Source organism: Diachasma alloeum, unplaced genomic scaffold (assembly GCF_001412515.2).
Source record: "Diachasma alloeum isolate Michigan unplaced genomic scaffold, Dall2.0 Dall_scaffold_00358, whole genome shotgun sequence".
Classification (NCBI taxonomy): Eukaryota; Metazoa; Arthropoda; class Insecta; order Hymenoptera; family Braconidae; genus Diachasma; species Diachasma alloeum.
Genome location: NW_021680497.1, coordinates 500,819 through 525,373, shown reverse-complemented (window position 1 = coordinate 525,373; position 24,555 = coordinate 500,819). Strand labels below are relative to the sequence as shown.

The 24,555-nt window shown below is 39.4% G+C and overlaps 2 protein-coding genes across 2 annotated transcripts; one reads left to right on the top strand and one right to left on the bottom strand.

Moving 5' to 3' along the window:
- Nucleotides 1-1,866: 1,866 nt before the first annotated feature.
- Nucleotides 1,867-4,586, bottom strand: LOC107041152 (G-protein coupled receptor Mth2). The gene is made up of 2 exons (XM_015261559.1): nucleotides 4,370-4,586; nucleotides 1,867-3,318 (listed from the first exon to the last, which is right to left on the bottom strand). Exons 1-2 carry the CDS (start codon nucleotides 4,584-4,586, stop codon nucleotides 2,237-2,239), a joined length of 1,299 nt encoding a protein of 432 aa, XP_015117045.1. The 3' UTR covers nucleotides 1,867-2,236.
- Nucleotides 4,587-6,431: 1,845 nt separating this feature from the next.
- LOC107041153 (probable G-protein coupled receptor Mth-like 1) lies at nucleotides 6,432-8,205 on the top strand. The gene has a single exon (XM_015261560.1). It carries the CDS (start codon nucleotides 6,441-6,443, stop codon nucleotides 7,734-7,736), a length of 1,296 nt encoding a protein of 431 aa, XP_015117046.1. The 5' UTR covers nucleotides 6,432-6,440; the 3' UTR covers nucleotides 7,737-8,205.
- The last annotated feature ends 16,350 nt before the right edge of the window (nucleotides 8,206-24,555 follow it).

The window sequence follows — 24,555 nt, the reverse complement described above, 5'->3', positions numbered from 1 at the left end:
TACAGATTACCTTCTATTTTTATTTCTATTTTTAGAGTCTTCTAGTAGGTGAATTATCAATTTGAATATGAATTTCATAAGAGCCCGTGTAACAGGAAAAATTAGTTTGTTCATTTCTGCCGAGACTATTGCGATTAATTTTTTTAAGGAAGTTTATCCAAAATTAGAAGTACTTAAAAAAATTGATTTTTTCTCAACTGAAAGACGAAGATATTCCCTTCACTTTGATACAAATTTCAATCCACCGACCCATGCTCATTATTTATAAATGAAATAGACAAAATGCACCAAATGCATGTGCTAACGTGCGCTTATATGGGACAGAATTATTCAAATATTTCCTCTTTTTGCCCGGGTAACCTAGATTTTTCTCTGGCCATTGGATTCAGTATGATTTTACACATTACCTTCTATTTTTATTTCTAACTTTTAGAAAAGTTAGTTTTATATGTTCTGCTGTCAACCGAAAAAATTCCAGAATTTTCTTTGACCAAAAAAACACATTTACCGACAATTTATCGACACTGACTTAACAACCTTAAAATATTGTTCAAGTCCATTCAGCGGCAACTTGACACATTTAGTTCAATCCCATTACCCACCGACAAATTCGACTCCCGGTGAAAAAGTGATGGTTCTGATAATGTCATTTGAACTCTTCAAGAATTTTTCTCGCCAGATAAAATGTGGAGAAGAGGCATCTTCTGTTATGAATATTAAGGAGAACGGAAAATATGAACTTCCTTCAAGCGGAAAGTTGGATCACTTTAATTTTCCGCTAGCCCCCAAATGCCAAGAAGCTGCATTAATGCGACGAAAAATTTTCGTGAATGATCATTGACTCGTCTGTCATGGCGCGTGATCCAGGAAATTCTTCATTATCCCCTCGAAGATCAATCATAATTGAGGCGCAAATGAATTCCGAGATGAGCGTTGAAAAATTTAATGGGCTTAATTCAATTATTGAGATGTTGGAGCGAAAGTGGATTACACAATTCAATTATGATAGCTCCGTCCATCACTGGGATTTATTGAAAGTCGGATTATAAAAGATAGATTCCACATATGAGTGAACATAATGAAATATGATCATTTTACTCGGAGAACTCAGAGCTCCATGAACGTAAGAGGTGCTTGATAGTATCTCGTGTGGAGACGTAGCAGCTGTGTCTGTGGTTGAGGAGCTGAAACCGTGGAGTAATCCGATTTTCCGACTGATTCGATTTTCAATTTTCTCTTCGGCTCCCCTATAACGCCAAAAGTTCACCTCCAACTCCTTCATTTACATTTCCACACGAAAAAAAATCCACGGATCAGGTGTATTTTATTCTCAAAATTCATTGAATATCAAATATAAAATAGCAAATCTAAAATTCTCTCCACATCCGTTTTTTATTGCGTAACATCTACATCCATAACACAAGTATCACCATAAATTATTAAATAATTGTCCCCAAAAATAACCACTTCACACACGGAAAGAAAAATTCAATAAAAATTACCAGAAAAAAAAACGTAAATTTGCGTTTCGAAACGTGATCCGCAAGGGAAGTAAAATTCAATAAAAAGTGTGAATTGGAACTGAAATTGTACGAATTGCCACGTAAATTCTACGATTTGTTCTGTAAAAATTCGTCTGATGACTCACCGCTGTGGGGTCAACAAGTCATTCCGTAATTTTTCCCCAACAATTGAGAAATTTTACGGAACGAAACGTAGAAATAACTCACCAACTTCATAAAAATTGTTGAACGTTCAAGAATTGTTGATTTTGGAGGCACAATAAGTCGGCAAGTTTCTTCCATTCCAATAAAAATTGGCGGAAAACGATTCCCCATTACGGATTACGTAAATTGTTCCATAATTTTCACTGAATATTTCTCTCCGTGCACTCATCCCAAGAAAAACAATTTCTTACACTAATTCGATGTACGTTCAGGGCCCAACTATTGCTCCGAGTATTTCAATCTTCAGATAACCTAGTTAAAGAGTCTATCACCAGTGCTTATAACCATTTCCGGCTGGGGAATTGCTCGGTTCCCGTTCAGTTTCAGCACCGCCCGTTCCGCACATCGATTGAGGCAAATATTGATTACCCAATCCAAACACATTTCCAAATATTTCGATTACAACACCGTATGCATAAACTCAAATTGCACAGAAGGCACTCAGAGATGCCCCAATTACATTCTAATCAGTCCAAATGATGGTCTCAATCAGTCTTTCAGAATTATAATTAGCACATGGCATCGCCATTCAGCGGTTTGTGCGCATCACATTTCTTATCCTTCGGATCATGTCGATCCCTCAGGCAATCCTCCGCCTCTCTCTCCGCGCTATTCTTTATGCATCCAATTGTCTTCAATATTCTCTTTTTGGGAAGAATAATGTACAGCATTAAAATTGGCTGAATAACTCGGAAAAACTTGAGAATCCACAGACTCGGGTAAATAGCAGACAGAGCACCTGTTAACCATGGGGCATCCATGATGATGTACAATTTCAAATACACAAAATACTCTTTCTTCGCATTTCTCACATTATTCTGATTCAATATCCTGTTATCCTTCTTCACTTTTACCATCCTATAACTCGTATATACAAAAAGAATAGTATTCGTCAAAAGAGTCAGAACCGGTACAGTAAGTGAGTAGATGAGTAAGGATTTATTCGGAGGTCCGTGGAAATTCGAAAAATTCGCTCTCACCGGCGAATCTTTCGGCAGTGACGGCGCGAATTCAGTTGTCACAACGATGACAGCGGGTACGACCGACAATCCCCAATTTAGCATTGAGTAGACCTTGAATTTTCGGTTTTCACTTCGAGTTTTTGAGTCGCTGGACGGCGCCCACCGGAACCGAGTGATGACGAGAGTCATATCGAAACAGAGAATGAACAGCCACAAGCAGGAGGCCTGAATGAAGTACACGATCACTGATCCGCATATTCCGTACACAAAATCCGGCAACTCTCTGTGACAGAGTTCGAAAAATCCCATTGTAATGAGCATCAGGTTGAGAATAGCGTACGACGAATTGTAGCATATCAGGGACTTATCGAATGCCCTCTTCCGGAGATCGGCGTACGAGCAGTAGACAATAACTACTAGTAGATAGGGCAGGGTGTAGATCATCGTGGCGGATACCACGATCGTCGCCCCCCAGAAGTTCAGCAATTTAAATGGGCTATCGCAGTGGCCATGTGTCTGATTGCTCAGCATCTTATCGCAGGATAAGGTGACAACTGTTCCGTTTACCAGCACCCCCCTGCAGGCTAGGCCAGTGCCATTGGCTTCTGTAGGTGTGTTGTCGTGGATTCCTGCAGAGAAATTTTCTTCATTGATATTTTGCCTACAGAAATATTAATACCACTGTTCTGAGCTAAATGGCATCTTCCGTGTGATGATTCGCTATACAGAAGACACGGAGAGAAATATTCAATAAAAATTACGTATCTTCTCCGTAATTCCGGAGCGAAATGTGGTTGTAGGAAATTTTACGGAACTGTCACGGAATTTTTCCAGAGCGTTCCGTTATTTTTATCTGAATCTCCTGTGAAAAATTACGATACCGTCACTTAAATTTTCTGAGTCGATTTCGTAATCGATGAGCGAACTGTGAGTTCCGTAATTTTTACTGAACATTTCTCTCCGTGGAGTGGAGATGGAAACTAATTAATTCCAAACGGACTGTCCTTGGAGGAGCCGGGACTAGGTATGTCAGATGACGAAATGTTTGCATCTGAGTTATTACAGTAGCGAAACGATCAATCAGTTTGAGTCAGTTTTATTATTGGATCTGGTTTTTGAAATTTGAAGGAGATGCAGGCAAGAATTACAACAAATAGTTGTCATAATTCAACAAATGGGTCTAGCTGTTGAAAAAAACTTTTGATTTTCACATAGCAAAAATTAATGTCTGAATTTCAGACTAACAGGCGCCCAAACGTCTTAATTCATGTTTGAAATTGAGACAAATTTTCATTTTATTCAGATGTTTTTTAGTGTTTGACAAATGTCTGCAAAAGGTGTGTTCAGACATTGGTTTTTGCTGAGCGGGGACATGTCACCACTGAATTTCCGAATCTTGCACTCATTGAATTTCGCAGTGACCTGCGCCTGAAAATCAAAGCGTTTTTTTCTGTCAATTTATGGATATTGTAACGGAATCAAACGTTTGTTTATTGATCTTCCCTCTTCCTGATATATTCCTGTGTGTGTGTTTTTCGTGATTCGATTGATAAAAAATATCATTCTAAAGTCTGCCCGGAGATATTAATCATCACGTGCAGTAAAATAAAGAAACTAAATCCGCCCCGTTCCTTAATTTATCGCCTGATCATTACAATATAGTAAGAATCCTAAACTTACCATTGGGGCATTCTTCCAAAACTTCACTTGTGCCATTGCCGAACGCTGACAACGCCTCAGCCGCATTATCGTGAATTTTTCCGCAATCAAGATTATCGTCAAGAACGAATCCATCACTGCAGCACTTGAAGAACCTGGCGTTTGCGCCCCCAAACCTCAAACCGAACAGAAAACTCACGAGGATGACGATCACCCCTCGTCTTCCTAGCCGGCACATCCTCCTTCGCACTTCACCAATTAGGATTGACTACGACTGATGCGCAACACTCTTCCCAACACCGAACATCCGTTGGACTTTCGATGTGTAACTTCCTCGGGAAGGCCTACCGCAACTCTACACTCCATCGCTGGACGCAACTCGAGTGTTGAGTCACACAAGTTCCGACTATTGGCACTCACGTGACTTTCCATGAATGTGTATTGTATATAGGCAGGTACTTTGCATTCCCCAACCCGCGAATATGCACGGAGAGAGGAGGAGAGCGCGAGAGGAAAAATCATATAATTCACGGGCTTTGTTCGCGGTGTGTGGCTAATCCCGGCCATCCTCCGAGTGGATTATTTCAATGACCGTGAAGTTTAATAAGGCTTAAATAAATCGCTTACCGCAAAATATTGAATATGATCAATCAGTCTAATCATTACTCGTAACGCGCATCGCAGCACTGTGGGTAATTAGTCAAGTGTGTCAACTAAATTATCATCCAACGGTGCAGCCTCGTCGGAATGTCTATATTTGGCGAATAGATGACTTGGAATAAAGAATTCTTGATGAGTACGTGCATTTGGAAAATACTGGGAAGAGTGGTGTTACAAAAATACATTGTTACGCAATTTCACAGTGGAATAAGAATTTCACATTGAGGAAGGATTGCACAAAGGCATGAAGTGACTTCTGATAATATTGCAAATGCGAGGGGAATACGAACAGAGTTATGTATCACCCTTAAGGGGTAATCAATCGTACACGGAGAAAATTATTTGGTGAACTTCAACAACTAGTTGGAGGAATTTAACAACTATTTAGCTAAAATTCAGAAAAGATTTTTCAATTTCACTCGACAACCATTTGCTAAATTTTCAATGAACGTTCATCGATTTATTTGACGGATTTAGCAAGAATTGTAGATTATTGGGAAAATATTTTCTGCGGGAGATGAATGATTGTGGAACTGTTTCCAAAAGTATTTATGCCCTCACTATCTACACTGGTGGAAATTCCTTGAAATTTAAATGTTGCGAGTTTGAATTCAATTTCATATGAAAACGTTCACTAAATGTCTCATTCATCTTCAAAATTCAAGACAATTGGGTTTTTCATGTTAAAGAGTCATTGACTTTTCAATGAAAGCCTGAATTTTCAAGCTCAGCGTGCAAATTGAACATCGCATACAATTCAATTTTCAATAGATTGAAAATTCAGAGAAGTTATTGCCTGAATTTTCAAAATTTTCAAAGTTTTTCAGAGCCGTATCAACCTGAAAATCGAGAATTACGTGAATATTCAAGAAATTAACTGATTTGCCAATGAAGAATTCTACGGAAATTTCATGTAACTTTGCCATTATTAAATAAATTCAAGCTTTTTCACGGGAAATTTCAAGAGTAATTATCTAAAAGTGTAGTTTGGACGTCAATTGATTGAATGAAATTAAAAAAGATTTTCTGAATTACAATTAATCAGTTGTTAAATTTCACCAACTAATTACTGAAATTCCCCAAATAATTTTCTCCATATACATACGTGACTAATACCTTTCATCATAAATACACAGAGTAGGTTCATAAATAAAAACTTAACCGCCTCGATCAGCAGCGAATGGTCTCACGATGGGCAATTAAAAATCGCCGTGAATTAACCGGTAAAACTGAATAGAAAAAAAAAATAACGAGTTAATATACATGTATTCCCCTGATTATGATGCTCTATGCAGAGTGGGCACGCGTGACCAATGAAATGTCGTACATAACACTCCGAGGAATAAGGAAGAGCGGCGTTGAAAAATGATGCACGGTCGCGGTCACGGTTAGTCAACTGCAGTAGTACTTATCGCATGGATCATCCGTCAACATGTACACGTCGGGGTCAGTCCTGGGGAGGTTTTCCATATTTATTATTCTGCACCATCTATTCATATCGAGCACCAGCGCCGATCCTGTCCAATGGAGGGGAGTCCCACAAAAGTGTTGTCAATTGAACAGTCTCTTCAACGAGCATCTCACGTGTGTGAATCGGATAATAATCAATGACTCTGGTGTTGTGTTGGAGAAGCCGGTCGAACGGGCCTTTCAGTGTCTAAATAATGAGTCATTGGTGCTGCATAAAGAATACAGAATAGGATATACAGGTTACCTGACGTTCAGCGAAGGGAATGATTCCTGCATTGAAGATACATCCGACGGGAAAACGATAATAGCCAAATGTGCCAATCAGCCTTCAGCAATTCTTGGTTTGGGCTCCGTGATATTTTGGGGCGCTCAGACGTACATGTCCACAAATCTCGCCCACATGATCTTGTGCATTGTCGTCGTGCTCGTCTACCTGTCCGTTCCAGAACTGGGACGAGGCCTGTACAACCGTGCGGTTGTCCGACACAACATTTGCCTCCTGATGCAAGGGGTTGTGCTGCAGCTTCTGGGTTATTGTGAGCTCAAAAATTGCTGGATTAACCATCACATCATGATCTTTCTCTGGCTCACTCTCCAGTACTTCACCATTGCAACTGTGTTCTGGCTCAACGGAATATGCTTTGACATGACACTGGCAATAACCAAGTTTCGATGGATAGCTCAAAATGCACATAAAAGTAGTGAAGTTGAATCACGCAAATTGCTCATGTACGGTATTTTTGCCTGGGGCGGACCATTATTACCGACTCTACTCGCTGCTCTTTGTGACTATATTCCTCAAGTGCCCCGGCACTTCGTCTTGAAGCCCAATTACTTAAATTACAGAAATGGACCGAGTGCAGTTGTCAATCTCTACTTTTTTCTTCTACCAGCGTTCGTTCTTCTTTTGAATAATATTCTGTTTGTGTTCACGACCCATAGGATCGTTAGGATACAGCGGAGCACTGAAATAGCGACGCGTAATCAAAAGAATATATTGACGAAGAAATATTATTTGTTCCTGAGACTTTATCTCCTCATGGGGGCGCCATGGTTTTTCGGTATGGTATTGGCCTGCCTCAACATTCTCATCGTATTGAAAATATGCAGGATGATTCAACCGATTCTATGGTTACTGATGCTAACTACACACAAGGCTATACTGAAACGAGTTAAACAAGTTGTTGAGAAATGTAAACACCGGAGGAAAGAAGAAAATTCTTCTGCTCCTCCGTCTACTGTAAGTTCAAATGATTGATTAAAAATAGATTCACCTTTTTTATTTATGCTCGTAGCAGTTAGAATTATCGTTAATTCACATCCGAATGAGTCTCCTCACGTTTATAATTTAATTGTTTTCCCTGAGTTACGTAATAATGTAAATTATTATTCTGAAACTTTTTGAAAAGTTAGAATGAATGGGGAGAGAGGGGAACTCCAACGGAGTGAAAATTGACAACAAATTTACGACTTTTGTACGACTGACCACTACAATACATCTGTATTCACGTGTTATTTACTATTCTCTTTGTGTCAAGTTGGGAGTCACCATGATTTCATTCTCGCGCGCTGGAATTCCCAACGCACTCTCGTGGAAAATTACGAGAATAAACATTTCCTTGTCACCACACATGATATTATTTTTTACCCATTCATAGCGGAACATGGGATGATGAAAATGTTGTTCGTTTGTAATTCATTTGCCCAAGCAAATCGGGAAATGAAAGATAAAGGGAATTTTGGAGAATAAATGATGCTTCGTTGTGAATTTTTCTATTCATATTTTTCCCGGTGCCTGCACATTTAATTATCCACATCTATTAATCCCGCGCAATTGGTCAATACCTGATTGATCACTCCCGTGGTCATTGGCTTGCTCGTTCAATCAATCAAAGGATAAGCGGATTAATCTGGTTACCAGTTCCACAACCACAAACAAGGATTATGGACTTTGATTTGATCGAAGAGTTTTCTAGGACTCGGGTGTACGATGGGTTTATTGCGTGTGTGTATTATTGATTGAAGTTTAACGTCATATCTGTACGGTTGAAAATTTTTGTCTCAAATTTTCGAATTAAATCTCACAATTTTAATGAGAAGAAATTGATCTCTCAATTTTTTTTCTTGGCAATAATGCGTTATTCACTATACATGAGCCTCTTCGGAGGTTTATTTGCAACAGAAATAAAGTTTGCAGTTTTTTCTGATTGTTCCATCGTGCCCCTCGTGTCAATGAACTTGATTATTGCTTTCTGTATTAATCTTTGGTGAATAGAAATTCATCTCTAACAACATGACTCTGAGGAATTAAAAAAAATGTCAGTGAGGACAGTCACAGAATACAATGCCAAGGTACACGGAGAGAAATATTCAGTAAAAATTACGGAACAATTCACGTAATCCGCAATGGGAAATCGTTTTCCGGCAATTTTTATAGGAATGGAAGAGAAGAAGTACGAAATTGTCACGTAATTTTTCCCGAAGAAGTAAAATCTGACAGAAACTTTCCGACTTATTGTGCCTTCAAAATCAAAGATTCTTGAACGTTCAACAATTTTTATGAAGCTGGTGAGTTATTTCTACGTTCCGTTCCGTAAAATATCTCAATCGTTGGGGAAAAATTACGGAACGACTTGTTGTTCCCACAGCGGTGAATCATCAGACGAGTGGTTAATTTTTACGGAACAAATTGTAGAATTTACGTGGCGATTCGTTCAATTTCAGTTCCGACTCACACTTTTTATTGAATTTTACTTCGCTCGCGCATGACGTTTCGAAACGTAATTGTTACGATTATTTTCTGGTAATTTTTATTGAAATTTTCTCTCCGTGTAAGTAATCTTCATATTTTTAGGTAATGAATTCTTGGTTTTTAGTGAATATTCATAAATCGCTTATGCTAGAGATCATTGCAGTCATAAAAATAGGCTTACAATCGCAAACTCACGCATTATCATGAGCAGACGGATGTGGTGCGCCACTCGTAAGAAATACGTTCTAACGAACTTGATTGCATTCCTCTGAATAGTAAAATTATAAAATTCATAGAATTCATCGTGACTCAGGCTTAAAAAAATCGGTGCATTGACCACACGATGACATCTGCCTTATTCCTCCGAAGAACTTCACACCACCCCTATCGTATTTCTTATCTCATCAAGTAGTTTTTATCAGAATTATCTCAACATTCGTGAAAAAACTTCATGACCCTGTTGGCATTTTACAAGCTGTTAACATTAAACTGACGATATTATTTTTCACGAAAAGTTTTTCCTTGACTTGTAATAAGGTGCTGCAGTTATCTAGTTTATGTAAATCAGGCAATTCTACGCAGGAACGCCCATAGAGTGGTATGAGACGATTTAAGGTTTCCAGGTATTATATGTGCATCATAAAACAAACGTGTTTTCTTATTAGACCAGTATTAAAGTTTTCATTGCCCAACAAACATGACCCCGGAAATAACGAACAACGAGTAGTTGGAAAATATTTGATATAAAAATATGGAGCGTGAGGTGGTGGTCCCGATTTGTCGAGCAAGCACTTGGTGAAGCTCACGAGAAGCATTTTAATAAACACGAGAATGTTGGCTCCGCATTCCGTGGTATTTCCGCGGACAAAGTATTCAAGATTCTTGAATACCAGTGTGAATGAATATGCAAGCAAATGCAGAGCGCACTCGGTTCGGGGTGGAAGTTCTCTCAAGTAAAGGCCATTGAATGTGGAACAAAAGAGTTGGCTATGGGTCAAACTCATCAGCGAGTGAGGAAGCTGGGATATGTCAGTTGTAGTGATTCTATCAATTCTACGTATTGCAGAGAGAACAAACCTTTTGATTTTCAGGGGCACGGAGAGAAAAATTCAATAGAAATTGCCAGAAAAAAAACGTAAAAATTACGTTTTGAAACGGAATCCGCGAGCGAAGTAAAATTCAATAAAAAGTGTGAGTCGGAACTGAAATTGTACGAATCGCCACGTGAATTCTACGATTTGTTCCGTAAAAATTAACCACCCGTCTGATGACTCACCGCTGTGGGGACAACAAGTCGTTCCGTAATTTTTCCCCAACGATTGAGAAATTTTTCGGAACGGAATGTAGAAATAACTCACCAGCTTCATAAAAATTGTTGAACGTTCAAGAATTTTTGATTTTGGAGGGACAATAAGTCGGCAAGTTTCTGTAAGATTTTACTTCTTCGGAAAAAATTATGTGACAATTTCGTACTTTGTCCGGTGATGAATCTGAAAATTCCCTGAACGTTTCAGATTTCTACTCTTCCTTTCCTATAAAAATTGCCAGAAAACGATTCCCTATCGCGGATTACGTGAATTGTTCCGTAATTTTTACTGAATATCGCATATCACCAATTATTGGTGATACTGGACATTGCTTAGAATCGCAGTATTTCATCATCAGTTATGTTTATCGCTGAAAATTGGTAATAAGCTCCCAAAAATTAGAGATGGACCCATGAGAATCAGTGACATTGTAAAACATTGAAAAATATGCCAACGTTACAAATAATAAAATCCTTCATCAAAAATTATTCACGTCTCCCTTGAATATTTTATTAAGGGTATTAAAAGTTGATTGAAATATTTTGTGGATGAAGACCTATCCAACATCATCTCTTTTATCACAAAAAAATGGATTAAAATACTAGATCAGTGCCATAAGCACACCGTGATATTGATAATTGTTGGTTTCAAATAATTGCAATGGTCCCTTATAAATCTGAACAATAACGCTCTGTTGGCAATTAATTTTTTCATGATTACATGACAAATAGTGAAAACATTGCAACTACCAGAGTAGGCTTTTTACCTAATGGATGAAACTCGTTTACCCAGCGATACCTGAGCACCAGCCCGTCGGTTGTGCACTCTAATTAAATTCCTTTTGCCTCTTGCGATACGACCCTTCGCGACATTTTAGGTGGAATTCCCATTTATAATGAGTGGTAGCAGAGGCAACTTTCAGCGAGGCATGCAATATAAGTACAACTTCAAGTGTTATAAATCAAAGAATAGTCTCTTCTGAAGGAATTATTACCCCAATCGATGTCGAAAGAAAAATCATTGTTCCTATTTTCCAACCAGGGGAGTAGTGATGCCGCGAGACATTTTACGAGACAAAACTTTACGAGACAAATCTTTGCTCTCGTCCCAGTCTCGAAATACACTCTAGCGACTCCTCTCGAGATGATTCCGAGTCCATTTATCTCATTTCGGTCTCAAGTTTTTCGTGATTTTTAATGTAAAATTTCAGTTTTTGTCTCGGTTTGTCTCACTGACAATGAGACCGAGACAATCCCGCCAAAGTATTGTCTCGTGATGTCTCGTGAAATGTCTCGCGACAGCACTACAGGGAAGACCCCTAGACTCCACTGGACAATGTTATCACAATTGTTTTTGGAGGGCCGAAGTAGAGCAGACCTGTGAGGCAATTTCCCGATGGGAGAGTAAAGGGAGCTCCAATATAAGTACAATTTCAAGTGTTATAAATCAAAGAATAGTCTCTTCTGAAGGAATTATTACCCCAATCGATGTCGAAAGAAAAATCATTGTTCCTATTTTCCAACCAGGGGAGTAGTGATGCCGCGAGACATTTTACGAGACAAAACTTTACGAGACAAATCTTTGCTCTCGTCCCAGTCTCGAAATACACCCTAGCGACTCCTCTCGAGATGATTCCGAGTCCATTTATCTCATTTCGGTCTCAAGTTTATCGTGATTTTTAATGTAAACTTTCAGTTTTTGTCTCGGTTTGTCTCACTGACAATGAGACCGAGACAATCCCGCCAAAGTATTGTCTCGTGATGTCTCGTGAAATGTCTCGCAGACTCCACTGGACAATGTTATCACAATTTTTGTGGAGGGTCGAGCCACAGCAGACCTGTGCGGCAATTACCCGATGCAGAGAAAAGGGAGCTATTGGATCCAATACAGGTGCAACGTGGGCGGTAGATATACATAGACCCAGAGCTGTGGTTTCGCATTATGATTTAATTACAATTTATGGAGCTGGTGTTTCACGCGTTCCGGCACGTACTGTGATTCGGCATTACACTCTACCACGTGTGATACTGCAGCCACTGGAGTCTATGTCATACCGCACTTCAAATTCCTGTTTTCCCTGTCGTGCACTTTAGTAACATTGGGTTTTTGTCACCCACGTCGGAAAGCCATGAATGATACTGTGGGTTTTACACCGCCAGTATTAATTTTACGATCGTAAATTATGGTTTATTATTTCATCAGGGATTTTTTTGTCCACTCTTTCGGCTTGTCCCAGCAATGCCGCATGTTATTTTGACTTAATGCATAACCATAAATTTGAATTCAACGAGTTGCCTTTTCAAATCAGAGAGCTCTGCATTTCAATGGAAGTGACTTTATTCGGGGATTCCTGCTGTATTTTTCCGAATACCTATCTCGCAATCAAATTTCGGTGATCACGGTCTTGGGGTCGTAAACTAGAAGCAGCCAAAATCCAATCACCAGACAGCGTCTCATCCCATAACAGAGCCATACCTCCAGTGGATAAATTCTTCACAACGTTCCAAGAGGTAAGGTAGATGAGTCTCCTTTCATGGCTCAACGAGTTTGGTCTTCTGTTTTCTGGTTATTGCCCGGCTGTGAAGACAGGCTCCGGGGGTGATGATGGAGGTTTAGTGTAGGGGTGAAACCAAGGAGATAATGGTAGGATAGCAGCGCCCGAGACATGCAGTATGAGAGCTGAGGAATTGACACGGTAGAGAGGGATAATGAGAGCAATCTGCTGCTCATCTGTAGGTCTGCGATGTCTCAAACTTCCTTATATTATATCTTCGATGGCTGGAGAGACTTCCAGCTGTTCACCAGTCGACACCCCATGCGTCATCATAATACAAGATGGTGGCCAGAGCTTTTTCATCGGAACCTGTAATTTTTCTTCTCAATCCTATTCTAAAGATGAAAAAAATGTGAAGTTGTTTTATATCACAATATCTTGAAACTGCCTGACCGCTAATCCTCAATTCTGATTGGTCAAGGTGTCACGTGAAGTAGTCGCTGAAAAAAATCCCCGGTATTTTCAAATACTTCAAAGGCCAAACATTTTTTCGGCGTCTTATTTTTCATTTTTTCATGTGTGAAGTTTATCTTTATATCAAACATATCTAAATTGCCTAATTGTTGATCATGAGAAAAAAACAGCATTTAAAAATTTTTTGAACTCACTAATTATTCTTCACTTCCCAAATTTTGATTTTTTCATATTTATCGTACGCAAATATAATCAATTCTTGCTTCTCAGATTTTCATACATAAATTCTGAAGTCTACAAAATTCATGAAAATTCTTCGATTTCCCAATTAATTCGAGAAAAATCTTTGGAGATCTACGGTTATCTGAGAAACTGAAATTTTCCGAAGAATTCAAGAAATTTTTTCAGTTTTCTAGGAAATCAATTCATAACCCTCCCCTCATTTTTCAACAATTACAGATTTTAATCAGATTATGTCAAAAAGTAAAAAAAAGAATTAACCGAAGATTAAAAATTATTCATTGATGTTTCACTCTTCATTCTGTTAATTCTTTTCAAGTCATTATCAATATTTATCGAACATCTATGAATATATGGAGATTAATAAATTCGATTTCTGCATTTTCACAGGCCTAGCATAATCTTATTCGAACGAAAATGCAATGGATAAGACCATTTCAACGATCCGAATAGTGGAAAATGTTGATGTATTTTCCTAGTGAACACTTCAACACGTAAGCCTCTTCTATAGCATTGCCTGAAATGTGTATCTGATAAAGTGCTACACAGAAATACGTTAGTATTTTACTCTATGTATAGCAAGGGCGAGGGTCTAGCACGCAATTTTGCAATTTATAGTTAGAAACGTTATTCACCACCGAATGATGTCGGCCATCCATTATCTCGGCTGGTTTCTCGATTACCCACATAACGAATAGCTTCATTTTCATCTTTGCTTATATGCGGTATAAACCAAGCGGGCGTGAGAAGCAAGGATAAATATTCATTTGCACGTCGATAGTGCTGGGTGTCGGTAAAATTATAGACGATTTTCATATCGCTAAAACCTGGACATTGCAATCGCATCGAATACTTCAAAAATCAACTTACTTTTCAATAAAAAAATTAATAAAAAATTCACGTGAATTACCGTAATTTTCTAAGAGTGTTGTTAATACCTAAAAATCTGTCTACATAAGTCCCCTAATTGTACTACTACAAGGTGCGAATTCCAAAAACTTGGTTGTAAATCAATATTCGAGGTGAAAAAAAAATGCGCCTGTGCAAACACGTGTGAACAAATGTTGAGTCTTCCATTGGCACGGACCCGTATGCCCAGAGGAAAAAAAACCAACGGGAAGTCTATTAAAAGACAGTGCGGTATGTTTTCTGTGTCAGACTCTCTATAATCTGTACTACGAAGTAAGTTAATACAGCTTCTTCGTGGAAATGTCACCCCCGGGGTTATTTTAATTTTTACAATCCGTCGAGGGCGCCGAAAGAAATAGCATCGCACTATGAGCTTTAAAAATTACCAGAAGAACCGCGCGCGGTGTGTGTACTCAGACCATTTCAAATGTGATATTGTATAAACTAACGATATTTTGTTTTAGTCTCGTCGTTTACAGATTCTGTTTCCACCTAAGACATCCCCGTGACCTGTTAAACATGTGTCCAAGGGAGGCGCACATTTTTCAAGTTTTTATTATTTCAGTGAAATATCAAATTTATGTCTCGGTTAATTTTGTCATTTTTCCCTTTCAGCTAATTGCGATAACAATTGAATGGGTACTGATAGTGAGTGGGTTTTCAGCATGTATTTATCACAGCAGCATTCACACGTTGGATTTGAAAATAGTGGACTCTGACGTCGTCAGACCATTAGGGTCCAACCCTTTAACTGGAATTTTAATCTCCGGTGCCATTTCGCTTCGACCCTGCTCCGATTTTTCCATTTCGCCATTGGGAGCATTCATTAGGGGTTGCCATGGCCGAACTCTACCGCTGCCATTTCACATTTCGTGATACGAAGCAGGGTAGGAAACCAAAAAATAATGCCGCATTGAATCAAATCTCTCGTGCAGGGTAAGCTACCTAGTAGATGGACAACTGCCCTATAGATGGACGAGCTACTTTTGGATAGGAAATTACGCAAAAAAATACTGAAATGTGAATTGTTGCTTTGAATTTTCACTAACTGTTATGATTCTTAACCCATGAGTGACGATTTTTTTTTCATCAATTTTTTTTTTCAATTGGTAAAAAACAAACGTCCATCTACTGGGCGGTTTTTTTGGCGTCCATCTACTGGGCAGTTTACCCTACGTATAAAAGTATTCTGACACGATGCCCGCGATTGCGTTTCAGCCCCAATGATGAATCTCCCGCGCGGAGAAAGGAGATAAGGATGAAATCTGGTGCGCCACCGGGTATTTTGCCGCGGGAGTTCATAAAATAAGTGAACTCCGTGATTTTCCATTTGGCGCACAAGAAAATGTATTTTTTTTCACCGTCATTTTTACGACTTTTCAACAGAATCGAATCTATGGTAAAAGTCTTGAGAAAACCGCTAAAATGACTGCGAAGTGAAAGAAATTATTCTGTGCGTCGAAATCAAATTATCTCGAGGCTACAGGGATTAGAAATAGGGGGGTTTGGGCTAAATGGAGCATTCTAAAGTTGAAATAAAAAGGGTTTTTTTGCAGGACCGGTTTTTTGTAGGAAAAATCACTTTCCTACAAATTTCATCTGGTACAGTTACGCTCTCCTAATTCGCTTCCCTCACAGTCATGTCCATATTACACCATCAGAAGTTTACTGTAATTGATTGAGGAGAGTTCCACAAATTGTCAGGATTTTCCCGATTAAACGCGAAACATTCTCTGAACAGTCTGTATAATCGGATCCTTTCGAAAATTCTTTATCGATATGAATGTGCAATCGGATTTTTTCCCGATTTTTTCATGCGAGGGGCACCCTTCGTCGGAATCATCGGGAAAAGTCTTGCGATCGCCAGACAACTTCCGATTCTTTTCTCTCCGTGCGACTGCAAGAATAATGCATGAAGAAGTGGTCTAGAAATCTCCTGATGTTCGGCTCGTTGAACTGTCACGGTCAATGTAAGCCGAGGAGATATGCACAAAAAAATCACGAGAGTGTTTACAAAATGTCAGAACGGATAAAATGCATAATGCCAGTTTGGCGGACGGCTAGGGTCATTTATTATGCAAGACAGTCAAGGGGTTGGTTCGACTAACGCCCAACCAAGGAGCCCATTTTGACACGAAACTTTGCCGCGCGGCAAACCGCCCAGAAGGAATACATTAAAACAAGCAACGACGAAGCACACAAACATGCGACAGTCGTTGGCGGCAGTTTAGTACGCCTAGTTGCACTTCGAGACCCATGTACCAAATATATAGAACTGCATCAAGTGAATAGATATACATATAGGGTCTATATACTCTAATAGTTCCTTCCTGAATAATGCATCAGTTTGAATATTTGCATCAAACTTCAGGCAGTCGCCCGGACTCACGTCTCACTCCCACTTGTCGACTGTCGATTTTCCTCTTTCTTTGTCTCGTTCGCACACCAAGTACTCCCTCCCTCTGCCTGTAAATAAATGATAATTTTATTACATCAGCCCCAACAACAGGAACAAACTTCTTGGGAGTCACAAAAAACACCATTTAACCTCTCCCCAACACAGGACGTGGACTTGAAATAACAATGTGCCAAGGACCATTACCAGCATCCTACACACTGCGAATACAGACATGGTGGAGTTGAATATCATTTCGGTACGCTCCTCGCATCATGTTAACAATTATTGTGATTTTGTTCACCTACGGAGCGACGAGCCATTTCCGAGAATGAACATTGGGAAGCGCACACTGAGAGAAAAATTTCCTAATACGTAGATCGTATTTAGTTGAGGGAAGTAAATTATTTTCAACGGTTTAAATGGTTGCGCATTGTATCATGAATTTATTACATATCGAAAAATTGGAACTGCATGACAAGAAAAATTATGAAAACAGTGAATGCTTGAAGATTGACGATTCTTGTACGCGAGTTGAGTGAGTTCATTGGCGACAAAATCATACTTGAGTACAAGAATATTTTAAAGCATGAGAACTTTCTCGGGCCACGTGAGTTGAGATGTCTGGGAGAATTAAACAACTGAAGAAAAATTACTTGTCTCAAGAAAACATGTTTCAGATATTCAGTAAAAATTACGGAACAATTCACGGAATCCGTAGTGGGGAATCGTTTTCCAGAAATTTTTATAGGAATGGAAGAGAATAAATGTGAAACGTTCAGGGAATTCTCAGCTTCATCACCGAACAAAGTACGCAATTGTCACGTAATTTTTCCCGAAGAAGTAAAATCCTACAGAAACTTGCCGACTTATTGTGCTTCCAAAATCAAAAATTCTTGAACGTTCAACAATTTTTATGAAGCTGGTGAGTTATTTCTACGTTCCGTTCCGTAAAATTTCTCAATCGTTGGTGAAAAATTACGGAACGACTTGTCCCCACAGCGGTGAGTCATCAGACCGGTGGTCAATTTTTACGGAACAAATCCTATAATTTACGTGGAGATTCGTACAATTTCAGTTTCGACTCACACTTTTTATTGAATTTTACATCGCTCGCGGATTACGTTTCGAAGCGTAATTTTTACGTTTGTTTTCAGCAGAAATTATTCCAGCATTCCTCCCCGATTTTGATTATTCATCTTGAATTTCATTGAATTAAGATGATTCAAATTCACCCTCCTAATATGCTCACAGAGCTGTGCAGATGCGGCTGTTTGGTTTTTTGCTCCGATTGATTACTTCGAGGAATCGAAAATCCTGAATCATCCCATTGAATTATTTGATATTCTCCGTTTGTGAAACGAAAGAACGAACGACTCCTGAAGACCAATTTTTTTAGATTGCACAGATCTGGGGATGAGGGGTTACATGCAGTTAATTCATTATCGCTGGGGCAGGCGCCCCGCTGCGCTCCGTCAAGAGATCCTCAGTGTATACATCGGAATACAAGGGTTGATTGGTATGAATCACCCCGGGTATTACAAGGATACAAAGCCCACACTATTTTTTCAGCACCAACTTCCTTCCCCATTTTGCATTGTAAAAGCGCAATTAAGAGAGTTGGGGGTTCCACAAATTGATCGTTTATTGGTTGTAATATGGGGTTTACAAAAACGTATTACTTCGAGATTAGATGAAAACTCCCAATTTCAATTGAAATACTAATGAATTGCATCGAATGACGGTCGTCAGGCGAAATCTAAAGAGGACTCGTGAGGAGGCGTTCGGGATAAATTTATTATCAACTCGTCGATGTACTGTTAACGTATGTGCGCAGTGGACAAGGTTTAAAAACAAATACGAGGAGAGGAGAGAGAATAAGGGGCATATAAAAAGGACTCACGAGGCTTTGCGTGCCATGTGACGGGCAGTTCAAGTCACGACGAGCCGAGGCAAAACGTTTATCACTGGACGATCGCGTGACTTCACATTAGTTCATCAAAAGAAATCCAGAAATGTATACCGAGAGTATGAATGATACGTACTGAATTCGACAACGTTCTTTTTCCCCGTTTCATATCCTGAATAGTTGATGAGAATATGTGAATCCTTGTTTTTTTTTTTCATTCAAACGTCTAACAGGAATGATTTAAAGTTTTCCATCCAATGGACTTGAAATATTTCCGCCTGGGGCGGATCGTTTTCATTTTTGTTTGTGTGTGCGTGTCTTGACGTTGGCAGCTCGAGGCGCCGGATTGTCCGCCCGATGAAATCATTAGTGTCCTTACGAGCACACGAAAATTAATTGCACCAGGCTGACTTGAAAATTTTCACACCGCTCACATTGCGCTCGGGCATTGAAAAACCGTCGCTCGGGGTTCCCACGCGCACCGACGTTGGAATTGTGCACAGATGACAGTTGAGACTTCATTTTCATTTGGTGGAAATGAGTTTTCAGCAGTGTTCCCTCGTGACAGTGCTCGAACGACATTTTAATATATTTTTCCCTCCATTTCACACACGAGTCATTCCGGTTTATCACCTTCCGAGGTGGTCTACGGTGAGAACTATGAATGCAGTCTCCATCAACTGATGCATATCGAAAATGCTTTGACAATCGCTCCAAGTGTTGTTCTTCGGAGGAGCAATGAACATTATAATGCGTCCACGCTGGGTTTATAGCCATTGGCCACGTAAATAACAGCCTCACGGGACAGCCCGTATTTCCGTCCCGCGTCTTGTATAACCCACGCATAAAGGACATTTCAGAGAGGGCTCTGAAGTTCGAGGCATCATCCGCTCCACCGCTGATTTATATCTCCACGACTTTCGTGACTAGGTACTTCCAAGACACTGCATTATTCGTACTGCGTCGTGAAAAAGACACATGTGATTTTCTCCTCGCAGTGTAAACAGGTGAGTTCATTGTCGATTATAAATATCTCAGGATTTTTCTTCCTCCCAACGTGTGGAAGAACTCAATTCAGAGATGCTGGTGCGAACCTCTCACCGTTGCACTTTGTATTCCTCTCGCCTTGAGGACACACTGACTCACCCTCACAACACCAATTAAATTTAGATTCCATACATGCAGAAAAATGGTTTATTTCAATTGAATAAATTTATTTGAATCAACGCAATCGTTTATTTAAAGTAGCTGTACCCTTACAGTAAATTCAAAGATTATTGAAAACTGCAAAAAATTGCCGAAAACTCGGTTAGATTCGGAATTCTAATTTTTTTCTCAATTTAATTATCGATTTGGTTTTTCAAAGAAGAAATGTTTAAAAATCAGGATTTAACCCAGTGTCTTATGTGAAAATCAACATTTCCATTGTAATCAAAAATTAAAATCGGATTTTTTTTCATTAGATGTGAAAAAATCAAGAATTTTATTGATACCTCATAAAAAATAATCCACCGTTTAGCAAACAAGTTTTATTATTTATTTATAAGCGGGAAATGTTTGAAAAATCATCAATATTTTGCGATATTTAATTTAGATAATACTGACTGGGTATGAATTTTTTCAATTTTTTTTCATGCAATTTAGTTGAAAAATTTAAAAACTGAAAATATTCAAAAGTTTAATTTCAATAGAGGACACAAGTCCTCATTCAAATAAAGTTTATTTAATTCAAATAAACCATTCGTCTGGGTGCACTGCGCTTGGTGCATCCTATTCACTCGCATATTTCACAAGATCACGGAATTATTGTGATTTTCGACATTGAAGACATAATCCCGGATAACGAAATGTCCAAGTTCATTGGACGTAAATCACCTGTGACCGGGTGTAAACCCGAGCTGTAAACCTAAGAAAACATTCAGACCTCTAAAAACGTTCCGCATACATTATCCAGCCGAGTGTACGTGCGCTACACAGCGAATCTGGCCCGAACGTTATGCATGCCTCAAGCACAATTCACGTTTCTTCAACAACACTGCGTTGGACGATAAAGTGAGATTTTTGCATACGCGCAAGTTGCGTGTCAGTCGACGTTGCAATCTCATCGTTGATGTAGAAGCGCGGCTATGTACCTGCGAGCTTCTCCAACTTGTTTTCCAACTAATTTTCTCTCGGCTCACTCAGGTTAAATCGCATCAACAGCATCTTAAGGATGGGAAACATTATCGTGAGCATTTTTTCACATTTGAGTGGAGAATTTTTGCATTGACTTGGGGCGGAGGGAATGCTCTGAGAAGACGTTTCTCCAATAATTAATTTAATTTCTCTCCGATCTATTTTAGAATGCATATATTCATTCAAATTTCAAATGCATTAAACTTCATCCACTCATAAATGCACTGTGAAAATTAATAATAGTAGGGAGGACGATAATCATGAGAAAATTGACAATTCAGTAGCGAAGGTAAACCGGGTTGAGTCAATTGTGACTTCTGGCCAGTTTTTGATTAATATCTCGGAATCTAAGAGAGATAGCAAAAATGTTCTCATGACCTTTTTCATAACCCTCAATTGGCTCTACAAAAAAGGTCCTGACAAAAGTTTTTCTATCTCTCTTAGATTCCCAGATATTCGTCAAAAACTAGCCAAAAGTCAAAATCGATTTAACCCGGTTTGCCGCGTGTTTTTTTTCTCATTTCACGCGATTCACTGACCAATCACAGTTAAGAATTATCAACACTTTCATCTTTATAGATAGGAATTCTATTCACCAATTTCTGATATAATCCTTTGCATAACATGTCAGACATATCAGCAAAATTGACAATGCAGTAGCGAAGGTAAACCGGGTTGAGTCAATTGTGACTTCTGGCCAGTTTTTGAGTAATATCTCGGAATCTAAGAGAGATAGCAAAATTGTTCTCATGACCTTTTCCATAACCCTCAATTGGCTCTACATAAAAGGTTTTGACAAAAGTTTTTCTATCTCTCTTAGATTCCGAGATATTCGTCAAAAACTAGCCCCTAATCAAAATCGATTTAACCCGGTTTATCGCGTTTTTTTACCGACACAATGGAGAATTATCAAAACTTTCATCTTTATCGATAGGAATTCTATTTACTAATTTCTGATATAATACTTTGTATAAGATGTCAGACATGTCAGCAAAGTTGTGCTTGTTCTTAGGGAATCATAACCCAAGGTGAAACCCTACAATGGCAGCAACACTAAATAGACACTGAAACGGGATTTCCCATAGGATTCACAATTAGTGTAGTCACTGGTTATCTTGCGTACCCTCATCTCCCAGTAGTGTAGGACCAATCTGGATTCTCCTGTGGCGCAAGTGAGAGAAGACTCGTGAAACCGCGGAAGTGTCTGAGGATATTGTTCGCTACAGGGTATATACCGAGAGCAGCATAACTCACCTCCAGAACCTCAACCTCACCAAATTTTCCATATCTTCGATATTTTTCTCTCTCCGTTCTTCAGAGAGAGGGCGAGGGAGAGGGAGAGATAAAGTTTCAGGAGAAGCTTTTCGCCCAAGGGGTGTAGCAGTAGGGTGAACTAATCTCCCAAAACTCTGTTAACTCCCTGCCACAAGAAGCCAGAGTAGAGATGAACTTCTTCTTTTTCTCTCGCCCATTTCTACTAGAAATAAAGTGCGGCGGTTGAGGGGACGCGCGGAGCACTCGGTTTCCTCGGGTTTGGGGCAAAGCACCGTTTGGCTGGGTCGAATGTATGCCCCAACTACGATAAAATACTGGAAGATGCAAGTTTAATGCGCCATTTGGTTGCCAGACAAGTTGAGAGTGGCAGCATATACGACGATTTCACCTACCCCTTGGCTACGAAATTGAGGAGCTCCACCAACGCTTACACTATTGCCACAAAATTGCCAAGCCTCTGTCGAAGCGGCCACTGTGGATATAATCAAGTGAATGAGATACGACAGGGTTGCCATCAGCTTAGTTAGTACTCGAGATGCTTTAAAGAGTATATTGCGCAGTGAGCGTGAAACATTTAACAGCCGTTTTGATGAGTAGTCACATACTAGCGCCATTTACTTCATCATCGGACTCTTCAAGGTGTTTATGATGTGGTCAGGGGGAAAAAAGTCAAGACATTGATCAGTTTTTTCTATACATTCTTTGATGAACTCCATTCGTTGCACGTTGAGAAAAAAATCGGAAGTAGTCTGGCGATCGCCAGAATTTTCCCGATGATTCCGACGAAGGGTGAACCTCGCATGAAAAAATCGCGAGAAATCCGATTTCACATTCATATCGATAAAGAATTTTCGAAAGGATCCGATTATACAGACTGCTCAGAAAATGTTTCGCCTTTAATCGGGAAAATCCCGACAATTTTCGGAACTCTCCTCAATCAATTACAGTAAATTTTTGACGGTGAAATATGGACATGACTGTGAGGGAAGCGAATTAGGAGAGCGTAACTGTATCAGATGAAATTTGTAGGATTATCCTACAAAAAACCCCTTTTATTTCAACTTCAAAATGGTCCATTTAGCGCAAAACCCCCCTATTTCTAATTCCTGTAGCCTCGAGATAATTTGATTTCGACGCATAGAATAATTTCTTACATTTCGCAGTCATTTTACCGGTTTTCTCGAGAGTTTTACCACAGATTCGATTCTGTTGAAATGTCGTAAAAATGACGGTAAAAAAAAATACATTTTCTTCACTTATTTTATGAACTCCCCCGGTGGCACATCAGATTTTATCTTTATCTTTTTTCTCCGTCTGTCAAAAATAAAAAAGAGAGAGCAATAAATTCCCCTTCACCTCACCTCCCACATGTCCACCTCGTCACAAATACCTCAAACCATTAGAAGAAAGATAATTTGATGTTTCACATTGTTATATTGCACACGACACGCTGACTACATATTGCAATATTATGATACTGCAGTTGGTACGTTCCAGGGACTAGAATGGAACCTCTAAACCCTCATCACGTGAACATGAATATACTCCTCCGAGTTGTATCACTTACTTCCCTGAAATTCATTCTTCATGACAGGATCTGAGTAGCAGTTGTCCAAACGCGACTCATCAACCTGGCACCCATGGGATACCACACCAGCGACGTCTCGTTGATTTTCGGACCTCGCCTCAACCTGCCAAGTATCGCATTACCGAACCCATAGCCGTGGACATTATTAAGTCAGCGTTTTCCCTCTAATAAATATCTCGCACTACAATCCTCTCAGGACATTCCGTCTCGATATCGATCCACGTCCTCATCTACTGTTATCGCCACGTGATTCTCAAGAAGTTGTTGTGCGTTCGATAATAAAAGGGGATGAGGACAGCGCAGAGGGGCGAAACAGAAAGGGAGAACAATGTCGAAGAGAGGAGAGGGATGGGTTAAACTGTGCCATCACTCACGTCTCCGCGCTCCCTAGGATATGTGCAGAAGTAATCTGTCGCCGGAGGGCGAGGTATGGGGGAAGCGGAAAAAAAAACTCAGAGGGAGGGAAAAAAGTATAAGAAAATATCTCGGTTGACGTACAAACTGTCTTTCTGGCGTGGGTTTCGTAATCCAATTGTCAGCGATAAAACAATTACTTCTA